The 22,306-nt window shown below is 43.8% G+C and overlaps 1 protein-coding gene across 4 annotated transcripts in view; it reads left to right on the top strand.

Annotated features, from left to right (window-relative positions):
* The window catches only part of SYT16 (synaptotagmin 16), a 108,884-nt gene extending 93,331 nt beyond the window's left edge, over positions 1–15,553 (top strand). For all 4 annotated transcript variants that reach the window (XM_027900052.1, XM_027900050.1, XM_027900048.1 and 1 more), the window contains 2 exons: positions 754–943; positions 12,674–15,553. In XM_027900052.1, coding sequence (XP_027755853.1) covers positions 754–943; positions 12,674–12,987 — 504 coding nt within the window. In that variant the 3' untranslated portion in view covers positions 12,988–15,553. The remainder of the gene's footprint in view (positions 1–753; positions 944–12,673) is intronic.
* The last annotated feature ends 6,753 nt before the right edge of the window (positions 15,554–22,306 follow it).

The raw sequence follows: 22,306 nt of genomic DNA, 5'->3' as shown, positions 1-22,306 counted from the left end.
AGGGCAGTGGTTCTTGTGCACCATTGTGCTGGTGGACCTGTACTACTGCCAGTGCAGGAGCTACCTCATTTGGCCCTAGCTACTAGCTTGTGTATCTCCACATGGTGCAGCTTCCATGTTGCCAGAAATGCTTAGTAATGTTCCTTCACATGACAGATGGAATTGGAGAGGTGGGTCACGGGAAGAGGAACTGGCTGTGCCACTTCCTAATTTTCCATGCACATCATAGTTGTATCCAGCTCTGGCTATGCCAATCAATCTGTGTAGATGAGCTCTGTCATGATTCATTGTCTACAAAAAGCTCAGTGAGAGGCTGTGCACACAAAATGAATAAAACATCAAGCTCCAGCTGAAGAGGGAATAGAGAGAGCATCATGGTAGCAAGGAAAGAAAGTAAGAAAATGCAAAGTACATGACCAAAAACCCCCAAACTGCAAACTGTATTTCATCCAAAAGCTGTTATCAAGGAGACTGACTGAGCATTAATGTAGTGGGATGTTTTGTTATCTCAGAGGCTTTGATTTACAGTAGTGATAACACATTGTGCAGAGTTCCTCATCTTTAAAGAGGAAGTTCAGAGATGTGTTTTTGTAAAAGTGACGATCTGATTCTCCTGGTGCCCCAGCATAATTAATTCTTAGTTATTGTGATTTCTTAAGAGAGATCTTACCAAATGAGGCTAGAAGATATAAACTGGGGGAGGGTGGTGGCGGCGAATGTCCTGATGATTCTCTCAGTGCTCTTTCCCTGCAGAGTGCAGATTCTCAGCTTAGTCTGTCAGCAATCTCTCACAGTGATAGCGCTTCCTCAACACAGTCCCTGTCGCATGGAGGGGTGCCAGAGCTGCTCGTGGGATTGTCATACAATGCCACTACAGGGCGGCTGTCAGTGGAAATGATCAAAGGCAGTCATTTCCGAAACCTCGCAATTAATAGGCCACCTGGTAAGTACTCTCACTGCTATTAAATAACACCATTGAGTCAAAATTTGCTTTTTTATTTTCTTCCTCGAGATATTCAACTACGCCTTTTCTGAGCCGGGTTCCCTTGCAGAGCACCTGATCGAAAATTAAAAGCCGTTATTTCAGATGTGTGTGTTGGTAAATGTTACAAGGGTAATTGGAGGCAATCATATGAAGACACAGCTGATGGGACGGTAATACCTGAATGTCTGCTTTATTGCATATACCTTTACAACATCTGATTAAGACAAAAGTGTCATTATACCCAAAGCACAGACTAATTCTCAGCAGATCCATAAAAAGCACTTCCCAAGTGTTTATATGTTACCATGTGACCCACAGGGGCCCTACCTCATGCCATTAAGCGTTTCCCAGGGCTATACCTTGTTTAGTCCCCTTGCTGTGCTGCTGAGTGCCAGGTGACCTGGTGCTTTGGGCCCTTTGGGGATCCTCCTGCTGTGAATTCTCTGCTGCTGCACAAGAAAATCTTATGCAGAAGGAAAATTGGAAAGCTGTCACAACAGGGTCACAATAGTTGAGTTCCTTTCCTGCAGTCCTACAGGAAAAAATGGAAATTACCTTGCAGTAGGTTTAGTTAGTGCCTGAGCTGTAGTTAGTCCTTGAGATGGATACTGCTGCTGTCCATGACATAGATGGTGCCACAAAGCCATAGCACCTGGTCTTACCTGCTTTGCTGCTGGGATGCCTCATTCAGGGGTTGAATGGCATCCTGGGTTGTCCTTTTGCCTCCTGTCTGCCACCAGCAACTAAAGGCAATGTGAAATAGAGTGTGGTTTTTGTTTGTCTGTTGGTGTGTTTGCTTTTCGTGATGTTTGCCCGCTTGTCAAAGATAATAACCTTTGACAGTTCCTTGCCTTCACTGGATTTGTCATAGTATCTGTAGCTGCAAAATGCTAAGATTGTTTTTACAAGATACTCTCCTCTTTGGTCCAGATCTAGCAAAATATTTATGTAATATTTCAGTGTATGGATGTGAAAACTCAAGTTTCTACTAAACTATACTGGAGGATATTACAGAAATAATCTGTGTTATCAGTGAGTCCCTCGAGAATTAAGGGCAAGCCTGTGCAACAGTAAAACACCTGACCCCAGTCTGTGTAGTCCTAGCTCATCTTCGATTATCTGTAGCAACATAGGTCTCTATGTGAATTACTTAAAGGCATATTCTTGTCAACATTTACATGTTTTATTGAAAGATTTCAGTCTGGGGCCTTTTTTAGTAATTTAAAGGACAGATGGACTGAGGCAAGCACCTTACTATATGCTCTAGCAGGCAAGCTTTCTGGTGTTTATATATGCTGCAGTGTAGATACATCCTAAAGTTTTATGTATCTACTCATGGTATTTGGGGTTTTGTCTCTTAGCTGCCCAGAGAGGTGGATTATGCAGCACTTCTGTTCTTAAATCAGGCCCTGCACAAGTTCTCTTTCATCTGGCTGGGTCAGGCATCTGTAATGCCCACTTTTTTCCCATAAATGAAACATCTTCACTGCATATAAATAATTGCTTTTTAGCCTACTATGTGCAGTATGATGACCAAATTACTGACTTTTTTTTTGTTTGTTTTCTTCTAATAAATGCCTTTCTGGATGCATGGTTGTTATAAGCTGAGCAGCTCTGTAGCTCTTTTTCTCTGAGTGCAGGAGAGCTGTGTCTGATCCTCTGGTGGGATGGGGTTTGGCAGATTAGCTGTGTGTGCACACGTTATCTTTCAGCATGGGAAAGTTTATCTACCTTGATCAGATGTCTCATCCAGCTTTTTGGCAGTGGGTGCACAAGAGTTCACTAGCTTGGTTGGCAGCATCTTTAAACCTGGGAAACATTTTGTGTTTGTTGATGACAAAAGAACAGAAGCAGGATGTGGGTAAAGGAGGCATTCCTTGAGGGACGTTTTATTTTAAATTCTGACTAAATTTTCCATTTCTGTGTTTTTAAGGCTTCAGATAAATCTAATTTAATCTGTTTGATAAGATGGCCAAAATCTTCTGTCAGCCAAGCTAGCAGTCCTTACATTGTTTTATAGCAGTTCTTCCATCTTTGCTGTTAGGACTATCTTGAGTTGTTTCTTCACATCCTTTCTGTATCCAAATGAACTTTAGCATTGTCAGACCAGTGTCTCTCAGTGTTAGATCAGCTTTTAGGTGAAACACAGAGATCCACAAATGATTATAGGCGAATTCGGGACCCATCACAATCTGCTTCTTTTATTCCAAGTCATGCTGTTGCTTCTGCTTTCTGAATTGTTCTTCCGTGACCGTAAAGTTCCCAGCAGCGTGGTGAGAAAAAGAAAACCAGTGAAGCAGAAACTGAAGGAAATTAAAAAGAAGGAAGAAAACCAGCACTTGTCTCAGATGCTGGAGCAGCATTTCACTGATAACTCCTCAGGCACTGCAGGAGGGTGCTGTGGGGTCCGATCGTTACTGTCTGAAACATGCTGGTGGCTGAATGAGATGCTCAATAAGTCCTTCAAGAGGTGAAAACTAAAGCTGGTATCCTGCTTTCTGGAGGGTGAGGAAAGAGCCCTTGTGTTTTCTTAAATAGGTCCTATTTGTAGTTCTGTTGTTTGAGACTCAGAGGGAGTGATTTCTTTAAAGTATCATGGAAATTTCAGATATAATAGTGCTTTGGGGTACTTAAATACCAAGCCCTCAGGGCAGCCATTTATGGTAAGACCAGGAGAAGGCAATGGACACAATCCATCTCTATTCCCAGCCCTGCAAGCACAAACCCTACACGGGACCCATATGTAGCCCTATTGCAGCCAGTGGCTTTAGTACTGGCTGCTGCTGCCAGCTGCAGATATGGGGAATGGCAAGGGAGTTTTGCACAACAGCAAAGTCTCCAGCTGTGTTTTTTGCCCACCTTGATCCTCTTCTCTGCCACCTGTACTCCTATAGCACGCATGCTTCCTCCTTGGCATCCTGGCACAGGGATTTCAGTGTGAGCAGGAGAAGAAACTGGACTGGGGCATTGGTGATTTTAGGTGTTAAAGACTGCAGGGGCTGGAACAGTTGGTTTTCTGGAGAAGGAAAGGAGGATGGTGCATGTTTCAGTTTTTCCTGGGCACATCATCTCCTTCACCTTTAAACTGAGTCAGGTAAATATCAAAGTCATGGGTGCTTACATGAATAATAACTGGGTCAGAAAACAGTTGGACATCTTACAGAAACTTAAATCTGTGTGTTCCCTTTGGGTCACATTTGTCTGATTTAGGGATAGTTTGGTCAAGGATAAGCATCCAGGTATTGTTCTGGGGAACATGCTGAGTTATAGGCCTAAGCCTACAATCCCTGATCACGCAAATAGATCCATTATAACTCACAGCACTTAAGAGCACTCAAGAGTATGGCTGCAGCATCGGACCGTAAATTATCTGCGTGCCAAAAAGCCTCATGCAGAAAAGCATCTACAGTTTTGCCAGATGTGGACACTCTTGGTATTTTAGTGCTAGTGGTTTGTGTGCCGTGAACATCATTCTATTTGGTTCTTGTAAAAAAAAACATTAACCTGTGCTAACATTTTGTAGGAGTTCATATTTTGTTCTGTGGTTTTGTATCTTAGAACAAAACACAACGTGTTCATTTAAAGGGTGTTTATGATAAAAAAAAATGTAACAAGAGAAGCCTACACCATTGTCAGAGATGTCTTTAAAAATTTATAACCAGTTACATACCATGTGCGTGGTAGTAATACCTTGGGATCACAGTGATGGAATAGGAATCATTTGAGCTAGTCAGTGTATAAACACAAAACAGAGAGATGTCTGCCCATGTGATGTTAAACCTTCATCTACTGCTCTGCTGGGTGCAGCTCTCTCTCCTCTAATCCAGCCTTCCTTCTTTTCCCTTCTGCATTTCTTTTGGGGTTTATGTCTGCGTGTAATGCAATTTGAGAAGAACTATTGTAAAGTTATTCCCTCGCCTAAGAAAAGTCCTCCAAGGTTTTCAACAGCTGCAGAATTAATCACACATTATAATTACATCCGTACATGATCATTATTATACCAGCAGCATATTAACCCCATTAAACAAATACAATAGCATTAATGCTGGAAAAGACAGGAGGGAGAGAACAAGCTATCAGGATTTCTATTGGTAATAGGAGAAAGTTCTTCTCAAAGAGTTGTCTGAAAACAAACATTTACCTGAGCCACAGGTAACAATATCAGAGAAATACAGAAAGTGCTCCCACAGAACAATTAGGATCCTTACATTAGGATCTTTGTTGTTCTGGTGTCAGCGTACTTGAAAGCCATCAGTGTATTTTATTTTATCAGATTATTTGTGAGGGAAGCAAAGTTATTAACCCTATTACATTCCTGGAGAACTAAAGCACAGGTCAATTTCTTTAATTACTCCAAGTCAGACCAAGAAGCTGAAAAAAAACCCCAAACTTTTAACCTGCATATCTTACTCTGATCAGGGAACTTGCTTGAACTCCTAAAGCTTTGTGATTCATGTTTCCATGCCATTGATAATAGAAGGGGGATCTTGTGAGGGCAAGACAGGGTGGATTCAGTCCTCCAGAGAGCTTGGTTAACAGAGCTGGGATCTTCTGGGAAGCTTCTTGCCAAGTGCTTGCTATAGGTCACAGTGAGATTGTAGAAAATCACCTCTCCTTCTGCATCTTCTTGTTGCCCATTCTTGAGCAGCTGCAATAAGCTTACAACAAGAACAGCTGAGAAAGTTTTGTTCTGGGTGGGAAAGATGAGGCCAGATGCAAGTAGGCCCAGAAGGATGTCTCAGTAATGAGCAGCTGAGCAGTGAGGTGGAAGATGAAGTGTGGGTGAATGTAAAGTATTGCATGGGGGCACCTGTGGATTCAGACTTAATCTGGATGGACTCAATATTTCACTTGGGAGTGAAATATTAGTCTTAGAGTAAATAGCTCTAGGAAAATGTCAATTCAAGGATCAGCAACAGTAGTGAAAAAAACCCAAAACAAACGTGGGCAAAATGAAAAATTGATATTTGATTGTAAATATGCAGTTCAGTGGTCTAATGAATACTGTGTAGAGTTCTGGCTTCCTCTGTTTAAATAGAATATGGTTGAACGGAAAAGATGTGGTGAGGAGAGTTGGGGACAATCAGGGGTATGGGAACAGCTTCCAGCGAGCTGTAGCTGAATAGACTGTGCCTCCTACGATGTTACAACAAAGGGAGATGGGGGAAGATTTCACAGAGGTCTACAAGTGTCATTGAGAAAGTGAATTGACAACACTTATTCATTGTCTTCTCCTGATACAAAACCAAAGGATCATAAAAGGAAGCGAGGAGGTAGTGGGTTCTGAAGAGGAGACAGCTCTTCACCTACGCTGTTGAATTCCTCACTACAGAATGTCATGGATGGTAGAAATGTACCTGAGTTCTGTACAACACAAGAGAAGTTCTCAAAGTTCCACTAAATACAAAGACACTACCTCTGACTGAGGAAGTTCTTGAGTCACAAATTGCTGGATACTGGAAGAGTTTTTGGGAGGGAACCAGCATATGCCATATTTTTGTGGCTTTACTAAGGTCTGTGGTATTGGGGTACTCTTGGCTGGATGGTCTGGCTAGCACAGCTCTTCCCATCACATGTGAGACCTCGTTAGGCTTAGAAAGACAAGTGTCAGAACAATGGACTTCTAAAGAGCGATTATGAGATTTTTGTGGGGGATATTCTATGATAAATAGACATCCAGGGATAGCATGTGGTTATCCAGTTATGTTTTCAATAGCTTTATATTTCTAAAAGGTCTATGAAAAGTATAACCCGTGTTACAGGGTATAAAAATGAAGATATTTCTGAATCAAAGAAGCACATTTCAAGTGGATGTATGGCAATGCTCTCCCACTTACATAGCTGTCAAAGAGAAAAAAATGGGTTTTTTTCCCCCCTCCTAAAACAAGCAGAAGAAAAAGTCATTTGCTACGAGAGTAGAACTCTCCTCATTCCAAGTTTCAGCTGGAGCTGAATGTTTAGTGTAAATCTGCAGTGACCTTACAGAGCAGTGCTTGCAGGAGATCTGATGACAGGCTGTGTAATAAAACCATGCCTGTGGGCACTGCTGCTGGAGGTTACAAAAGCCAGGCTTAAGCATCCTTACGTCATGCCTCTACCATTACTGCTGCTGAGGTGTGTAACCATGCTTCCTGATAAGCTCTCATCTCTCCTCTCTTAGGCAGCAGCAATGCATAAATGTGGAAAGTTTCAAAATGCCCTTGTTGGAGGAGAGTCACCTTGTGCATCTGGAGAGATGTTTGTGTTCTCTTTTAGCTGGGTCAGCCCGGACTAAAGCTGCACGTCCTCAGGGCTGGGGAGTGCAGGCAGATGGTAAGCTGGCTCTGTACCCTAACACAAGTCCCAGGTGAGGGCTGATGCTGTAAAATGGAGTGGACACGGGGTGTTGAGGCAGCAGAGGAGGATCACAGAGGAACTGAGCTCCGAGGCAGCTCTGGAAACAACTTTCTTTCCTGAGAGATCTGGGCCTTGCTTTCAGGGGGCCCTCATCTCCTGCCCCTCTTGCATGTCCCTGCCACTGGCAATTCCCTCCCCTCAGGCCAAGAAGTGCTTCCATGGAGCAGTGCATTCCTTTCTGCTGCATTTTAAATTAAAGGCGCTGCTGGCCTGTTCTTTGATGACTCACGTGTTGTGAGGGTTGCCAGATTCCAGCCTCTCCCTTGTGTAAGAGCTGTAAGCCCCAGGAGAGGAGACCTGAGCAGCAGAGGCTTGGTGGAACAGGGGAAGGAAAGTTAGCTTCTCAGCAGCATAGCAGGCAGTTCTCAGCTCTTGTGTGATTTATAGAGTAGGCCACAAGCTGCCTAAAATCCAGGCTTTCCTGATATGGGGTTGGGATCAAAAGCTTGGGTCTAGTTCTTCTCCCTGCTCTTTTACTGATCCAGCTGCAGTGAGCCTGGTTCAGGCTATTTCTGCCCCACTGCTGGTTTAATGGGGAGGTGAAGCCAGGACCAATGGTCTTCTGGGTCTCAAACCGAGATCTGGCATGGAGCTACTGGTACAGAGTAGCACAGAGTTGAGCTCTGGGGCTGCTTTGCTTTGCGGTGCTGCTGTTTATTATGTAGGCTGGGAGCGTGGGCATGCCAGCTGGGGGAAATTAAGCTCCAGGCCCAAGGCTTTATTCTGCTGCCGCTGTTATTAGTCTGGATTGCAGCATGCTGACATGGTTATACTGCTTTTGGAAATGAGCTAGCTTGCCTGGAGCGAGGGTGGGAAAGTCCATACGGCACCGTCAGGTACCCTGCAGTCCACAGACATGAGGGGTCAGGAGTCTTTGGTTGTTTATTTCCTTTCTAAATATAAATTCAAACAGGGGGTTAGATGCTTTCGTATTTGCTGTGTTTTTGCTCACAGGTCAGCTTTATTAATAATGGTAGTGCTTAGGGTAAATGAAAGCAGAATGCACGCTATGGTCCCTGCTCCAAAAACGGGAATGCATAAATTAGAGTTGATTATTCCCCTGAGTTGTCATTATCAGTTAGTTCCCCAAGAAGGATCATGACAGAAATGGGTCATTAGAAGAATCACGGATAAAGTGATTGCCTTTGCAGATGAGCTCTCAAGAGGTGTTTTATGGCTGGGGCAGTGTTGATAGAGACAGAGCAGTCTGCACAAGGAGAGATTTGCCCAGACCTCTGGAGTAATATGATGCAGTGCTAGCCCAAAATGTGTCTGGCTCCTTGCAGCATTCCTTGATTTAGCACTTTTCACTCTGGTATTAAATGCAGAGGTGTTGATACTTTATGTATATGTGAACATTGTTCAATCTACTCATACCAGAGATGAAAGATGAGTTTAGGGTGAAAACGATTTGCAGCAAGAACTTCTGTTCCAAAACCTGTATGGAAAGGAGAGCCTGGTAGATGCGGTGCTAAAACTGGTCTTGGCAAAATTAGACCTTGTTCTTGAATCTTCACAGACTTTTGTGTAACTGTGGGCAAGCTGCAGTCTCAGAACACTCCCAGATATTAAGAGGTCTCGCTATTCTTCATGTCAGTGAGATAGGCACCCAAATAGGTGAGCACTTTGGCGTTTTAAAGAATGCAAGCCCTAATCTCTCCTCTCCTTTTGTGCTTGACAGAGGTGGCATGAAAATAAACACTCTGAAGAGCGTAGAGTGCTGAGACACCACCGTAATGAGGCCATTACTGAATCTGAGCATGTAATTAGATGGAAAATGTTTGCCTTCATAATGAATAGATGCTCTTACACATACATTCCTCAGTAAATTGTCAAGTTCACCCTTGCTGTAGTTTCACTAATTTCACTCTGTATCTGGGGATGGATTTTCTTTGGCAAAGTCAACAGGTGGGGAGAGTTTTTCATCTCAGAAGACCAGACTAGACCACAAGGAGGTCTAGGAAATGTTTTCTGATGAGACACCTAAAAAGATGCTGCAAGGAGCGCAATGCAGAAAGGGCAAACTACAATCTTTAAATGTAGTTAGTGAAGCAGAATAACAGCTCAGTCTCATATGTACCAACTCTGCAAAGCAAATTTCAGATGCTAAATATATGATCTACACCTACTCTTTTATTTCTGTTCTGGCAATCTTGATTCTTGTGCCTGGTAAAATACACTCAGTGGAATAAATTTGAGGAGAATTAGCAGCCTGATTTAGTTGTCACTTGCACTGGGTCTGTGCCTGTGCTTTCATGGGCATGAATAGGGCTCCTGATATTATTTCTACCCTGAGTACAGTCTCCTTCAAGCCTTCATGTCCCTGCCTGATCCAGAAAATACATGCAGAATCTCCACCAACCTTGGTAATGTACAGACAGGGTCTTGGTGCAGAAGCATGTAGACATTCTGATGTGTACTAAAGAAAAAGCCACATTTTCTGACTTTGATTTTAAGTCATTGGTGGTGTACTGCTCAGTTTTCTTCGAAGCCAGCTATATTACCCCACACTTGCAAAAGCTGAGGCCTCAGTCAGGGATGTAACACCCTTGTGGAGAAATTCGTCCATTCATAGCCTCGAGAATTAACCAGGACATCCTGAAACAGTATCCTATGAGGCTCTTTAGCTGTAGCACTTGCTTTAGTGTTAAAACCTAAATCATCTATAATGGTAGCACTGCCTGCTAGATCGCTGCTGAATTATGCCATATGCTTCTTTGATTATAAATTGGTTGACTCCTCTGGTGACTGCTCAAACGAATGTGCTGCAGTTAGGTGTGATGAATCCCACCTGAGCTGCCAGTACTGCTGAAACTCAGAAGGAAGGATGATATGAAGGTATACTAAGAGTAAAGTCTAGAAGACAGTCCTCCCCCTGTCTTTTTAGAAGAGATACAGGCATGTGTGGGTGACCTTTCCCTCAAGTGACATGGGAAGATAATCTAAAAAAGTTCATTAGCTGTTGGTTGTGTTGCTCATTGCCATACTCAGGTGGGATGGCAGTGAGGGTGTTGGTAGCAGTTCTTGGCTGCAGACAGTTTCTCCGCTCTGCCCATTCCCTGCCCCAGCATAGGCAGGGAAACACACCCAGGAACTGCCAAGGGATCCAGGGGCAGGATCATTCCAGTGCTGCTCTGTGCCCCAGCTCTGCCCTTCTTGTTCCCTGCTCCTACTGTGATCCCAGTCAAATGTCCTCAGCAAAGCAGTTCTCAGAGGGTAGAGGGAAAAGCAATGTGACACCAAGGACATATCCAGAGAATAATGGAGGAATTGGGCCAGGAGCAAAGAGAGGGGGTCTCATCTCTCTGAATTCCTAGGTCTCAACGCTCACCTCTCTTCCACATCGGCAGAAGTGAGATCCTTCACTTTTCTGCCTGTAAATGGGATTGGTTTGGAAAATGCACTAAAATTATGTGAAAATGTGAGCTTTCAATTTGAAAAAAAAAAGAAAAATTTTAACATTCAAACAGGGAACTGTACTAGTCAGATGCTTGTTTGTATTTAAAAATTAGCCTGGTGGAGATCTTTTACTATTTGGAAATCCCTTCCTCCTCAGAAGAGGATGAATACATAAAAAAAGAAAAGAAATCTATAACCCCCCTTCTTCTCGCTTATCTTTATTTCCAGGGAGTTCCTTGCAGCCTAGACCAGCAGCCAGGACTAACACATGAGGAACGCTTCAGTACATGTTGTGGTTTGTCAGTCCAAAACAAAGTGACATCTCTGCAAACACTGCAAGAGTTGTGTCTGGTAGTTATCTTGCACGGTTCTACTCTGAGTTGAGATAGAAGAGAGTCCTCTCTTGGGCTTTGTGCTTCTGATGGGTCTGAAGTCTTTACAGATTTCAGTCCCTCAGCACCACCAACACTGAATATTAAGGTGGAAATTAGTCCACCTCTTAATAAAGTAGGTTTTGTTTGGTTTTGTGTGGTTTTGTTTTGGTTGGTTGGTTTTTTTTCTTTCCAGATACCATCAGGAAATTAAACCAAAGCTCTGCCTTTCTGTGTAACAAGTAGGTCTTTGTTGGCAAGATCTACTTCATCGCCAGTGTTACGCTGGGAGCCAAGCTGGCACCCCCGGCTAATGACTGGGCTGAACTTTCCCCGCAGTAACTTGATAGCTGTACAGCTGTGCAGGCTCACAATTTACTCCTCGATTGTCAGTCTCCTAACAGCTTTTTTCGGTGGAACAGTTTGAGAGGAGTGGAAAGCCCTGCTTTGGAGACACAGAAGTGTTTTCACACCTGAAGTGTAATTTCACACCTTGTGTTGCTCAGTAGATAAGTGCGTAAAATAGCACATCAAACGGGAACAGAAGAGGATAGAAATGCTGCAGACAAGAGACGGAGGCTTGTTATTTATTTCCTATCTTCAGCACACTCTGAAATAATACTCACTTGCAGGAACCCAGGCACAGATTATGAAGGGGTTAGCAGAGGACTTGTCTAGCCAAGCAATCTGTCACTGTCACGTGCAGAGCAAAGTGAAAACTTACACTGAGCTGAGTCTGTGGAGCATTGGGAGCTCTGAGACCACAATATTAGCAAGCACATAACAGAGGTGAACTAATTAATACAGGAGGCAGCAAGAGTTTAAAGAACAGATTTACAGGAACACTAAACTGGACCATTCCTTCCTAGGCATGTTTACTCCTTGTATTGATTTAGATAGTGAACAAAATCGACCCTGAGTCCACCAAAAAAGTACTATGAGAATTTGGAAAAAACTTGAAATTATCATGGGAGATAAATCATTTCACCATGTGTACAGGCTTCTTTTCCCTCTCTTTCAAGACACTTTTGTTTGGTATCTCAAACAATAGGTCACAAAGGCATTCTTCCATAAGAGAGTGGTGGAGAGACAAGGGCAGTCAAGGGAAACCTGAGTGAGGGAGACCAAACAAAGCTTGATTGTGAGGGAGAGGAAGGGAAGGTGGAAACACACCATTTGATGTGGAGAATCCATAGAGATGCTCATAGTTTAAGTTATTCTTAGACAGTTTTGTTAGGACTGGATAGCAGATACTTTGCTCTTTCCAAGAGAGTAGGGCTGAAACAGGCATAAGTTTCCTTTTCTCCACAGCTTAATATGAGACAATCCAAGAGGTGCTTTCATCTGCTGCTTCTCATCCCATGGATTTTACCCAGGAGAGCTGTCCAGCCCTCATCTGTTATTCACTGCAGACAAAGCTGCTCTACTTGAAGGGGTTTGGGGTGTTTTTTGACCACTTGGGGCTTCCATTTAGTCGTTTACCTGTGCCAGGTGTATTATTTCCTCTTGTATTCTGTCCTAGATACCTATGGAAAGCTCTGCCTGCGCAACTCCGTGGGTCAGGAGATGTCTCGCTGCAAGACCTCTATCCGCCGAGGACAGCCCAACCCTGTCTACAAGGAAACCTTCATCTTCCAGGTTGCCCTCTTCCAGCTCTCTGATGTCACCCTGATGATCTCCATATACAACAGGCGCAGCATGAAGCGCAAGGAGATGATCGGCTGGATTTCCATGGGCCAGAACAGCAGCGGAGAGGAGGAGCAAAGCCACTGGCAGGAGATGAAGGAATCGCAGGGGACACAGGTCTGCAGGTGGCACACACTGCTGGAGTCCTAGTGGTTACCAGGGCAACCTGAGGATCCTGGGACAAAGGGCTGTCTTACCTTGTTCTCAGCCAGCAGAAAACAGCTATCCTGTGGCAAGCACCGTGCTCTGACAGGGCATGTGCGCTTTAACCTGGATACTTGGAGTCAGCAGTCACGGGTATTAAAGGTGGCAAGGCCTGGGAAACATGTTTAGTTCTTGTCTTTCCAGGTTGTCCTCCATTTTCTACATCCAAATAATTAACCCTAGTGAGAAGCAGTGGGAATACCTACAGAATCCTTTCCATGGTCATTGTCTTGCTGATTTTCTCAGAGGCTTAATCATCACAGACTGATTCTGATGCTGTTTTCTTCTGGGTTAAACTCTCTCCTCTCTCCCTCCCCTTATTTATATTAATGAAGTTTGCAAATATTCTTTACACGCAGATAGCTCACAGAAAGGCTAACCTGCATGCAGATCACATCCTCTCCCTTTTATTATCGTGTTTCTAAGTCCTAGAAATAAGCATTTGATACCACTGTAGGCTGGATTATATATTTTTCAGGCAGCATGAGAAAGCACTCTTGAATTCTCTGTCAACTTTAAAGTGCCTAGGCATTACTACTGTTCTCCTGTACTAACAGTTGATATTAGGACTTAACACTATTGATATTTTTAATTAGGTACCCTGTGCACTTGTTAGCCTGCATTGCCATAGGTTTGCACAAGAGATAATGAACATCAGTTTTATATTGCATTATACAATGCATGTTTAGATGTTTACTTGAAGTTATGGCTTCTGTCATCACAAATACCAAAAAAAGACCACAAAAAGCTGCACATCCACCTTTGTGCCTGAATCACTCTTTTCTGCATCACTGTTTTGCCAATGTGTTAATTTGGTTTTTAGAAGCGAGGTTCATTCAGAAAAGCATTTCTGTGAGCGTTACAGGGGAAGGCTTCAGATCTGTGGTTTCTCTGTGATTCAGCTGAGCACTACTCAGTTTGCTGAGGGCTCTTCTTCAAATGTGCTATCCTTTATTATCCTCTTGGGATATGACAGGGGACTGGTTCTGGCATGGTAAGCCATAGAGGATGCCAGACCATGTCACCTCATCTTGGGGGCAAGCTCTTCTGCAGGCAAGGAATACGATCCAGGGGACCCCCCAGAGGGGTTGTTGGCTCTGCTGAACCAGCACTGGAGAAGAGTATTGTGCTTCCTGCCTCTCACTGAAAGCAATGCAAGGAGCAGTCTTGCTGGGTGAGGTGATGACACTTTCACATAGTTACTTTTCAGACTACATTGTCCTTTTTCCACTCCGTTCTTTTTTTCCTGTCTCTGCAAGTTGAAGCCGTGGAGATGATGGATAGGGGACGTGTCTCGGTCTGCTGCTTGACTAAGCGGTTGTTTTTGCAGTGCCGTGTGTGACACAAAGGAGGATGTTCATCTTCAAGTGTAGTGATGGTATGTAGGCAGTGAGGTGCTGAGATCTTCAAATGCTATCAGCTGCCCAATCTCCCATTCCCCCCACCCCGCTCTCTAGGAGAGGACTGGCATTTCTCCATTCCTGCTGATGACAGCAAGACACAGGAAATATTTTGCTGAAAAGGTTTGTCTGTACTGAGTCACTTCGTGTTTTGGTTTTGTCATTTGCTGAGATCTGGCACTAAATTCTGCCTCCTACTGCACCGCAACCATCTCCTTCCTTCAGTGGTGCTGTACAAATCCAACCAATGCAAATTTTGTCACTGGCAGGTTGACCAAAATTGGGCCTCTCTGTTGGTTTGCATCACTTCCAGGCCAGCCAGGCCCTGAGGGCAGTGCTGTGACACTCACAGGTTATCACTTAATACACACAGGCTCTGTCTGTCCTCATGAGGCAGACAGAATAATCTGCATGTAGGAGGACTTCTGGTACAGGTGATACAAGTTATTCTACAGACTCTGCTTTTGTATATTCTTATCACCTGTCTGAGCATCATTTTTTTCAGGGAGGTTGCTTGGTATCCTATGCAGGAGGGTTCTCCTCCCCTGTCTAGATAAGCTGGCATATCTGCTTTGCAGTACTGGGGCTTTCTATCACAAGACAGGATACAATCCAAATTCAGCTCAGCAAACAAATACATTTTTGACTGCACTGCTAATGCTGCTGTATTACCAATGCAAGAAAAAAATGAACATTTGAGTGGTAACCAGCAGAATAGATTTTTTTTTTTAGCACACACTTTTCTTCTGGGAAAAAAAAAGCAGAGGAAACAGCCCAATTCAAAAGGTGCATTTGCTGATTCCAGTTGTTTTCCAATCTCTGCATATTTTTTTATCCCTGAATGGCGTAAAATGTATATGCAAGTGTTTATAATTAATTTTATTACCTGGAATGTGAATATATAATAAACTTACTGAGATTTTCTCCGTAACTTCTTGAACCTGCAAAGTGTTGCTTATGCTTCATGATTAGCTAAGGGAAAAGTGTAAGTTGATAATATGTTTCAGCAGCAAACTGGAGATAACCCAGATTTATAACAGTATGATTAAAAAAAAAACTATTGAAAAAGATCATTTTAAAAAGCAATGTAATAAACTGGGTTTGGACTTCCATGCTGTTTTCACAGTAAGATCTTTTCCAAAGATACAGCATTATGAGAATTGAATTTTAATACATAATTTCAGTGTAGAGTATTGGGAGTCAGAGGAAAGCAAGAGAAAACAGCTTACTTAGAGTAAGTTAAAATATAAGTATGTGCTAAAACTTTGTTGTCCAAGGGAAGCAGGTTGCTGCATTCTTACTTCAATCTTTTGTCTTACGTTTTATGAGAAAATTTTGGAGTGGGGGTAAAAAGAGGTGCAGCAAATGGACCATTGGGGTTTTGGAGCTACTGCCAAAACTGCTGGCATATCCATGCCTTGAGCAGTGCATTCGTGGGATTCATTTTGTTCCTGCTGAAGCAGTGGAGGAATTTTTGGACTCTTGGGATGAACAAGGTGCTGGGGGTGCTTGTGCTTGCTGGTTGTATTTTGAGATTTTTGTTGCTTTCATGGTTTATTTTTCTTTTTGGTATTGACTGTCTGTGAAAAGAAGGATTTGCAGCAGCCCTGGCATATTCCAAAGCTCCTTTAATTCTTCCCATTGACAGATTGAATTAGTCATTGCTAATATTGATACAGGCTTGGCTTGTGCTCCTGGTGTTTCTTATGTAAATACCACTGCCCTTTCAGTCAGTGTTTTAACCCCTTGTTTCCTTTGGAAATGGTCGATAAGACTGAATTTGCAAAAAGTTTTCCATTCATTGGGAAGCTTGCCTCTCCCTTGGCTCACAGTTGGTGATGGTTGCTATACTGGGCCCTTTGCTTTCAGTGGCCTTCCTCCATGTGGATGCTGATGCTTCCTCTCTGCCTCTCTGTGGTTCCAAGGGGGGAGAGGAGCTGTGGGAGGACTACGGGAAGTTCAAGGAGCAGGATAGGAAAAAAAAAAACACTAAACCTGAAAACCCACAAAACCGTTGTGTGGGAAGGAACCAACTGCACTGGCAGAGGCCCAGAATGCTGTGAGCAAGTGCCCTGCATACAGCTCTGTATCTTGAACAGCGTCGTTCAGCTGGTTGCAGTCTGTTCCTTCCTTGGTCTCTCTCCAGCCAGCACGCCCGTCCTGCTAAGCTCTGCTGTTATTTTATCTTCTGGTTTTAATGTGTGTAGACAACAGAACAGAATGATCTCACCATGTTTATATTCCCCATAGTGTGATCTTCAGCTGATGCCCACAGAAATGAGTACCTCTTTTAGCCCACTGAGCTGCAGTGATAGCTCACTGAAGTGTCCATTTGCAAAGGCTCTACCTGGATGGTCTTCTGCATCCTTTGATTTGTTGGGTTTCCTTTTTACCGATGTCTTTAATTAGCTGGACCCTGCTGTGGCCTGCTCGTTCCTGTCACTCTGCCTTGCCTGCGTTTCCCTTCGGAGGTAATGTGGGTTCTGTGGCTCCTGGGGTACATGGACAATGCTCAGATATATTTTTAGCGGCTGCAGATCCCGAGAAGTTGTTTGGTGCTTTACAGAGTCGACTGATCTTCAGTCATGAATGTCTTTAGATGTTCCTGAATGCACAGAACCAAAGGCTGCCAGCTGCTATTGATCATTTTTCCAGCATAAAGCCGGAGGTGGCAGCTTGGCAAAGGAGCAGGCATTTCCTCTGGTGGCAGTTCATTTTCCCCTTCAGTTGGAGCTGGCGATGACCTTGGAGCTGGCGTGCCTGCAGAGCCTGCTTTCCGCTCCCATATTTATCATCATCTTTAATCTGTATGATCACAGCACTTCATCTCTCTGCCTCTCAGCTGCCTTCTGCCCTTCAGCGCGGAAGGTGGACAGAAAGGCTGAGCAGAGAACATGGCCTTCTCCATCACACTGTCCCCAGGCTCGAGGGAAGCTGACTCCTAGAGGGGTCGTCTTAAAGTCATGATGCTCGTGATCAAGATCTTGCCCCTTCTCTCTAATCCACTTGTGGACTTTGAAGGTTGTTAGTTGGGCTGTGATACTTTAATATTTACAAAGTAGTGACACCCGTTCACCTCAGTGTGGACCAAGCTAATGACAGAAGAAACAACCTGTTCTGTATTTGCTCTCTTTTTCTCTTGGGCATTGTGTTCTGTGAAAGGACAACAGGGCCTGAGGAATTAGTATGCAGGAACATCCGCTTTCCATTTAAAATGTACTGTGATGTTTGCAGCTAAGGTTTGAGGGGAAAAAACAAATCAGCCAGGGTTTGTAGAAAAGCTCACACTTTGAATGAGGCACGTTTTCCCCTTCAGCATGTGCTAACCCAACAAATACGTTCTCATATCCCAGGAAGCGGTGCTGGCTCTCAGCTCATCTGCTTCTGTGATGCAAGCAGCCAGAAGCTGACAGATCCTAAAGCTTGGAAAGATCCAGGATAATTCCCCATAGCTGTTTTGAGTGTTTATTTGTGATCTGGTGCAGATTTAACAAGATGTCATGCAAGAAATGAAAACCCCAAGCAGTGGTGGGAAAGCTGATGAGGAGGGCGGGAGGCAGGGAAGGCTCTCAGTGTGCTCATGCTGCTGTAAAGCTGGGAGTCTGCTCACTCTCTACTCCAGAAAGCAGCACAGCTGGGCTGCAGTGGCATCAAGCCTGAGCTGAAACCCAATTTCTCTATGTGACTCCTGAGCTCCAGATCTGCCGAAGGCATACAGCTTTTGCTTTTCCTTTTTCTTTTTTTTTTTTTTTCAGTGTGGGGTGAGCTCGTGTCTTCCAGCAGCCTACACCATGAGCCCTAAGAAATGAATGTGTAAATATTTTGTCTCTCACAGCAGCCCAAGGTCATCTTTCTGGAAGAGCAAACAGGCACAGAATCCAAAGAAGATCAGTCTGTCATAGGAGTAAGGTTAGCATCTGCACTTACAAATGACAAAGGCTATTAATCCTCATGCTGTAATCCCCAAGCTGTTTGCCAGCTGGCAGCAGGAAGATGTTCCCGCTCAACCCACACAGCTATCCATGTTTTTTCACCTTTATGGAGGAGATATAGGTCAATACTGTAGCCTGGATAAAGGACTTGGTAGATACCATTCATCTCTTTTGGCATTACAATCCCTCTCCTCTCCACACAAGCCATCTGTACAAATTAGAGGATAAGAGGAGAGCTGCAGTCTGGGCTCTCCCTGAGCTGCTCCCCCAAAACAGAAGGCTGAAGGTGAGATTTTTTTCCCTCCCCTCTGCTCCTGAGTTTGTCATGGGAGGGTGAATTTTGAGATCTCACTGCAGAGCTGAACAGCTTGAGCAAAGCTCTGTCACTAGACAGGATTTATACACAGAGTAGAGAAAACTTAATGCTTGTAGAAGGCAGAAAAAAGTCCAGTGTTTATTTTTTTTTTTTATCCTAATTTGGGAACCTGCGTGGGATTTGGGTATTGCCCATCACAGGAACATAAAACCCTGAATCCTACAAGTTATCACTACCGATAAGGCAGAAGGAAGACTGCTGCTTGGCAACGATGTAGATGGGCTGTGGTAGTCTATATGATCTCACCAAAAACTTATACGGTCACTGTGTTGCATCCAGTGAACATTAGGCAGGCTGGGGCTAGAAAAAGTTGAAGAAGAAATACAAAAACCAGATGGGAGCTGTGAAGCTCCATTTAGGCCTGTTACTCACTCATCCCTGTAGAAAACTGGAAAGCAAATTGTTGGGTTTTACCTAACAGAAGTGGTTTAACAGAAGTCACAGCTGCTTGGGCAGCTGCAGGTGTGAGGAAGTAAGGATATCTCCTCCTGGCTCTTGGATTTCCTCCGACTGTAATGGAAGACATCAAATAAACATCAAATATTCCAGAGGTGTCTGTCCTCTCTACCATCATACCCAGAGTGGGCTGATCTTACTGAGTAATAAGAGACAGAAAGCCAATATTGGCCGTGGGTGAAGAACAAGGATTCAGGATCCAGACAATAGCTAGAGTCTTCCTGAGCCCCACAACTATTAATGAGTCGTGACCTCCAGGGAAGGCATTTTGTTGTGCCAAGTACCTCCCTCCCCCTTCCTTTCTCAAACATAGGATAACGTTGCAAATTTCTGTCCTCATTAGCAACTAAGAAATAAATAATATAATTTTTCCAGATTTTCTTATCCCTGTTCTGTTTTATTAACACTTTCCAAGTGCTTTTCCTTCATGCTGTCTCTGTCATTGTGTCTCCCATCCTCTCATTAACGTCTACAGGGGTCTGCTCCAACACAGGTCCGTGCCTGGTAGCAATATTTTATGTTTATGGTGCTCAGGATAAAACCTATCCTCTGATCTCTTGCTGTCACTACGTGGCACCTCAAGCACAAGTTTTCCAATTAAACTGGTACCACATCTCTCCTGTATTCCTCTGCTGGCACTGCCGTGTTTTGTGTCTTGCTGGGCTGTATTCTCAGCTGTAACTTCATTGACTGTTTCCCAGCAGAGAGTTTTGTTTGTCAAGAAGAGTAAATGAAGTAATCATTCGTCAGACTTAGCATTTAAATACTCCGTGACATTTATATGTGTATATATAAAAATGTTTTTTATGGTAGAGTGCCGCGAGGCATTTGCATGAAGCACATCTCAATGCATATTTGACTGTTGATTTAAATATATTGTATATAATAAGTTATTTTTAGTGTGTATTGACTTCTTTCTATATTGCAACAATATACCACCTCTGGCAGGCTTTTGTTGTCTCGCTGTCGCAGTCACAGCTGGACACTGGTGATGCAGAGACTGAGGTGTGTGTCCATCTCCTCTTTCCTCTGTGTGCCCTGTGATGTGGGAGTCTTTCCCCCCCAGCAGCTTTGCGAGTACACAGATATGACTCCTGGGGTGTGTTGCCACAGGATAGTGTTGTAAGCCTCTTACTGCATTTTCCTCCTGGAGTTCAGTAGAATAATCCACCTTGAAGATTTGTCCTTTCTTTGCTGTCATCTTCTAAGTACATCCCATGGGTGTGTAGTGAGCCAGTTGGTATTAAGAGTGATTCAGCCCTCTGGATGAGGCTGCATCAGGAGTAACAGAAATCTCAGCTCCTGTTTCCCAGCCTGAGGTCACAGAGTCACAGAATGGTTTGGGTTGGCAGGGGCCTTAAAGACACATGTGTTCCAAACTCCCTGCCATGGGCAGGGACACCTTCTGCTAGACCAGGTTGCTCATAGCCCAGTCCAGCTTGAACACTTCCATCCACAACTCCCCTGGACAACCAGTGCAGCCACCTCCAAAAATATAAATGACAGGAGGGCACACCATCCATTCCTTCTGATAAACAGCGAGCACTGCTGCCATTCCTCATTCCAGCATCCAGCATTACTCAGTATAGAGAGATGCTCCCACCAGTTACAGGTCTATAAAAGCACTAGATGACCCAGCAGTGATTCAACAGGAACCAACAGGCTGCATGGCTGTTTCTCCTGGCATGTTTGTATCCAGCTTTCACATATTGAAAAGAAAATATTACCATGAGTTCCCAGAGAAACAAAATGTCTCATAAAGTCACAGAATGGTTTGGGTTGGGAGGGACCTTAAGGATCATCTAGTTCCAACCTCCTGCCATGGGAGGGAGCACCTTCCACTAGACCAGGTTGTTCAAAGCCCCATCTGACCTGGCCTTGAACATTTCCATGGACGAGCATCCACAGATTCTCTGGGCAAACACAATATTTATCTAGAAAATTGATCACTTTAAATAACAACAATACAGAAAAAATAATAAAAAATGCGAGGTCCCTAATTTCTATTGTTTCAAAAGCAAGGCTTCTAGAGCTTGCATTTATTGTTGAATTATTTTATAGAGGGAGAACTGTTCATACTATGAAGTTTATAAGAAACAAATTCATATATCCTTTTCACTTGTGTGAAGTTCAAAGATTTGCACTGAAAACTGTACCTTCAATCTAGTTAATAAACAGCTGGTATTGACTGCTGAGGCCACCACGATGGTTTGACCGTTGTTTCACTTGCTGGGTACGTGATTGAAGGAGATATTTGGAGTGCAAAACTGTGACAAGAAGATGAAACATATGATGAAAAGATGTTTGGATATTCAACAGGAAGAGTGGTACGGGTTTATTCTTAGCTTTTCATGCAGCTGACAATGAAACATTTTTATTCTATTTAAGTGCTAACGTGCATGATCATACAATATATTGCCTCTCGCTAATTATATGCTTTGTTAGGAATACTAATGTCTAGATGATATCTGACTGGGGAAAAAGAGAAAAAAAAGCATTAAACCCAGCTTCTGCAAAATTCTGGGCTGAAATTACCCCCCCACACATACAGCCATCCACACCTTAGAAACAGTCTTATTTTGCTACAGTGAAAGCTGCTGTTGCAGGTTTTTATCAATAAAATAGGAGCAGATGGCTCATGTAGACATGCAAAACCGACGTATCTTCCTTTTTGTTCCCATTGTGGCAGAACGGAGTGAATATGCATCTAGGAGAGGTGGATGTGTTTTGTTCAGAACTGGGATGCAGGTGCCTCGTGCATAATGCATAACTGGGAGGAATGGGAAATATCTGTCCCCTGCCCGGTCCCCGTGTCCATCCACACTGACAGAGGGGTCCTGTGGCAGCAGGCTGGGGGGGCTTTGGGGGATTGGAGAGGTTCCCATGTCCCACCGTGTGTCTGCTTCCTCCTGCACACCTCATTTCAGCCAGCTCTGTGTCGGGGAAGGAGAAGTGCTGGGTATGCCTCTGATGCCTGCTCTTCCCCACTCTGCCACCCAGCACCGCCAAGAGTTGGAGGAGAAGTCCCTCCCCCCCTCTCCCCAGTGGTTCCTCAGTCACTGGGTTTCTCCTATACACCAGTGACATGTTGGCATCTGCAC

This window comes from Empidonax traillii, unplaced genomic scaffold, assembly GCF_003031625.1.
Source record: "Empidonax traillii isolate 1590-97213 ecotype Southwest subspecies unplaced genomic scaffold, ASM303162v1 scaffold701:size746704, whole genome shotgun sequence".
NCBI classification, from domain to species: Eukaryota; Metazoa; Chordata; class Aves; order Passeriformes; family Tyrannidae; genus Empidonax; species Empidonax traillii.
The sequence above is the reverse complement of the archived record's forward strand: the minus strand, read 5'-3'. Positions and strand labels throughout refer to the sequence as shown.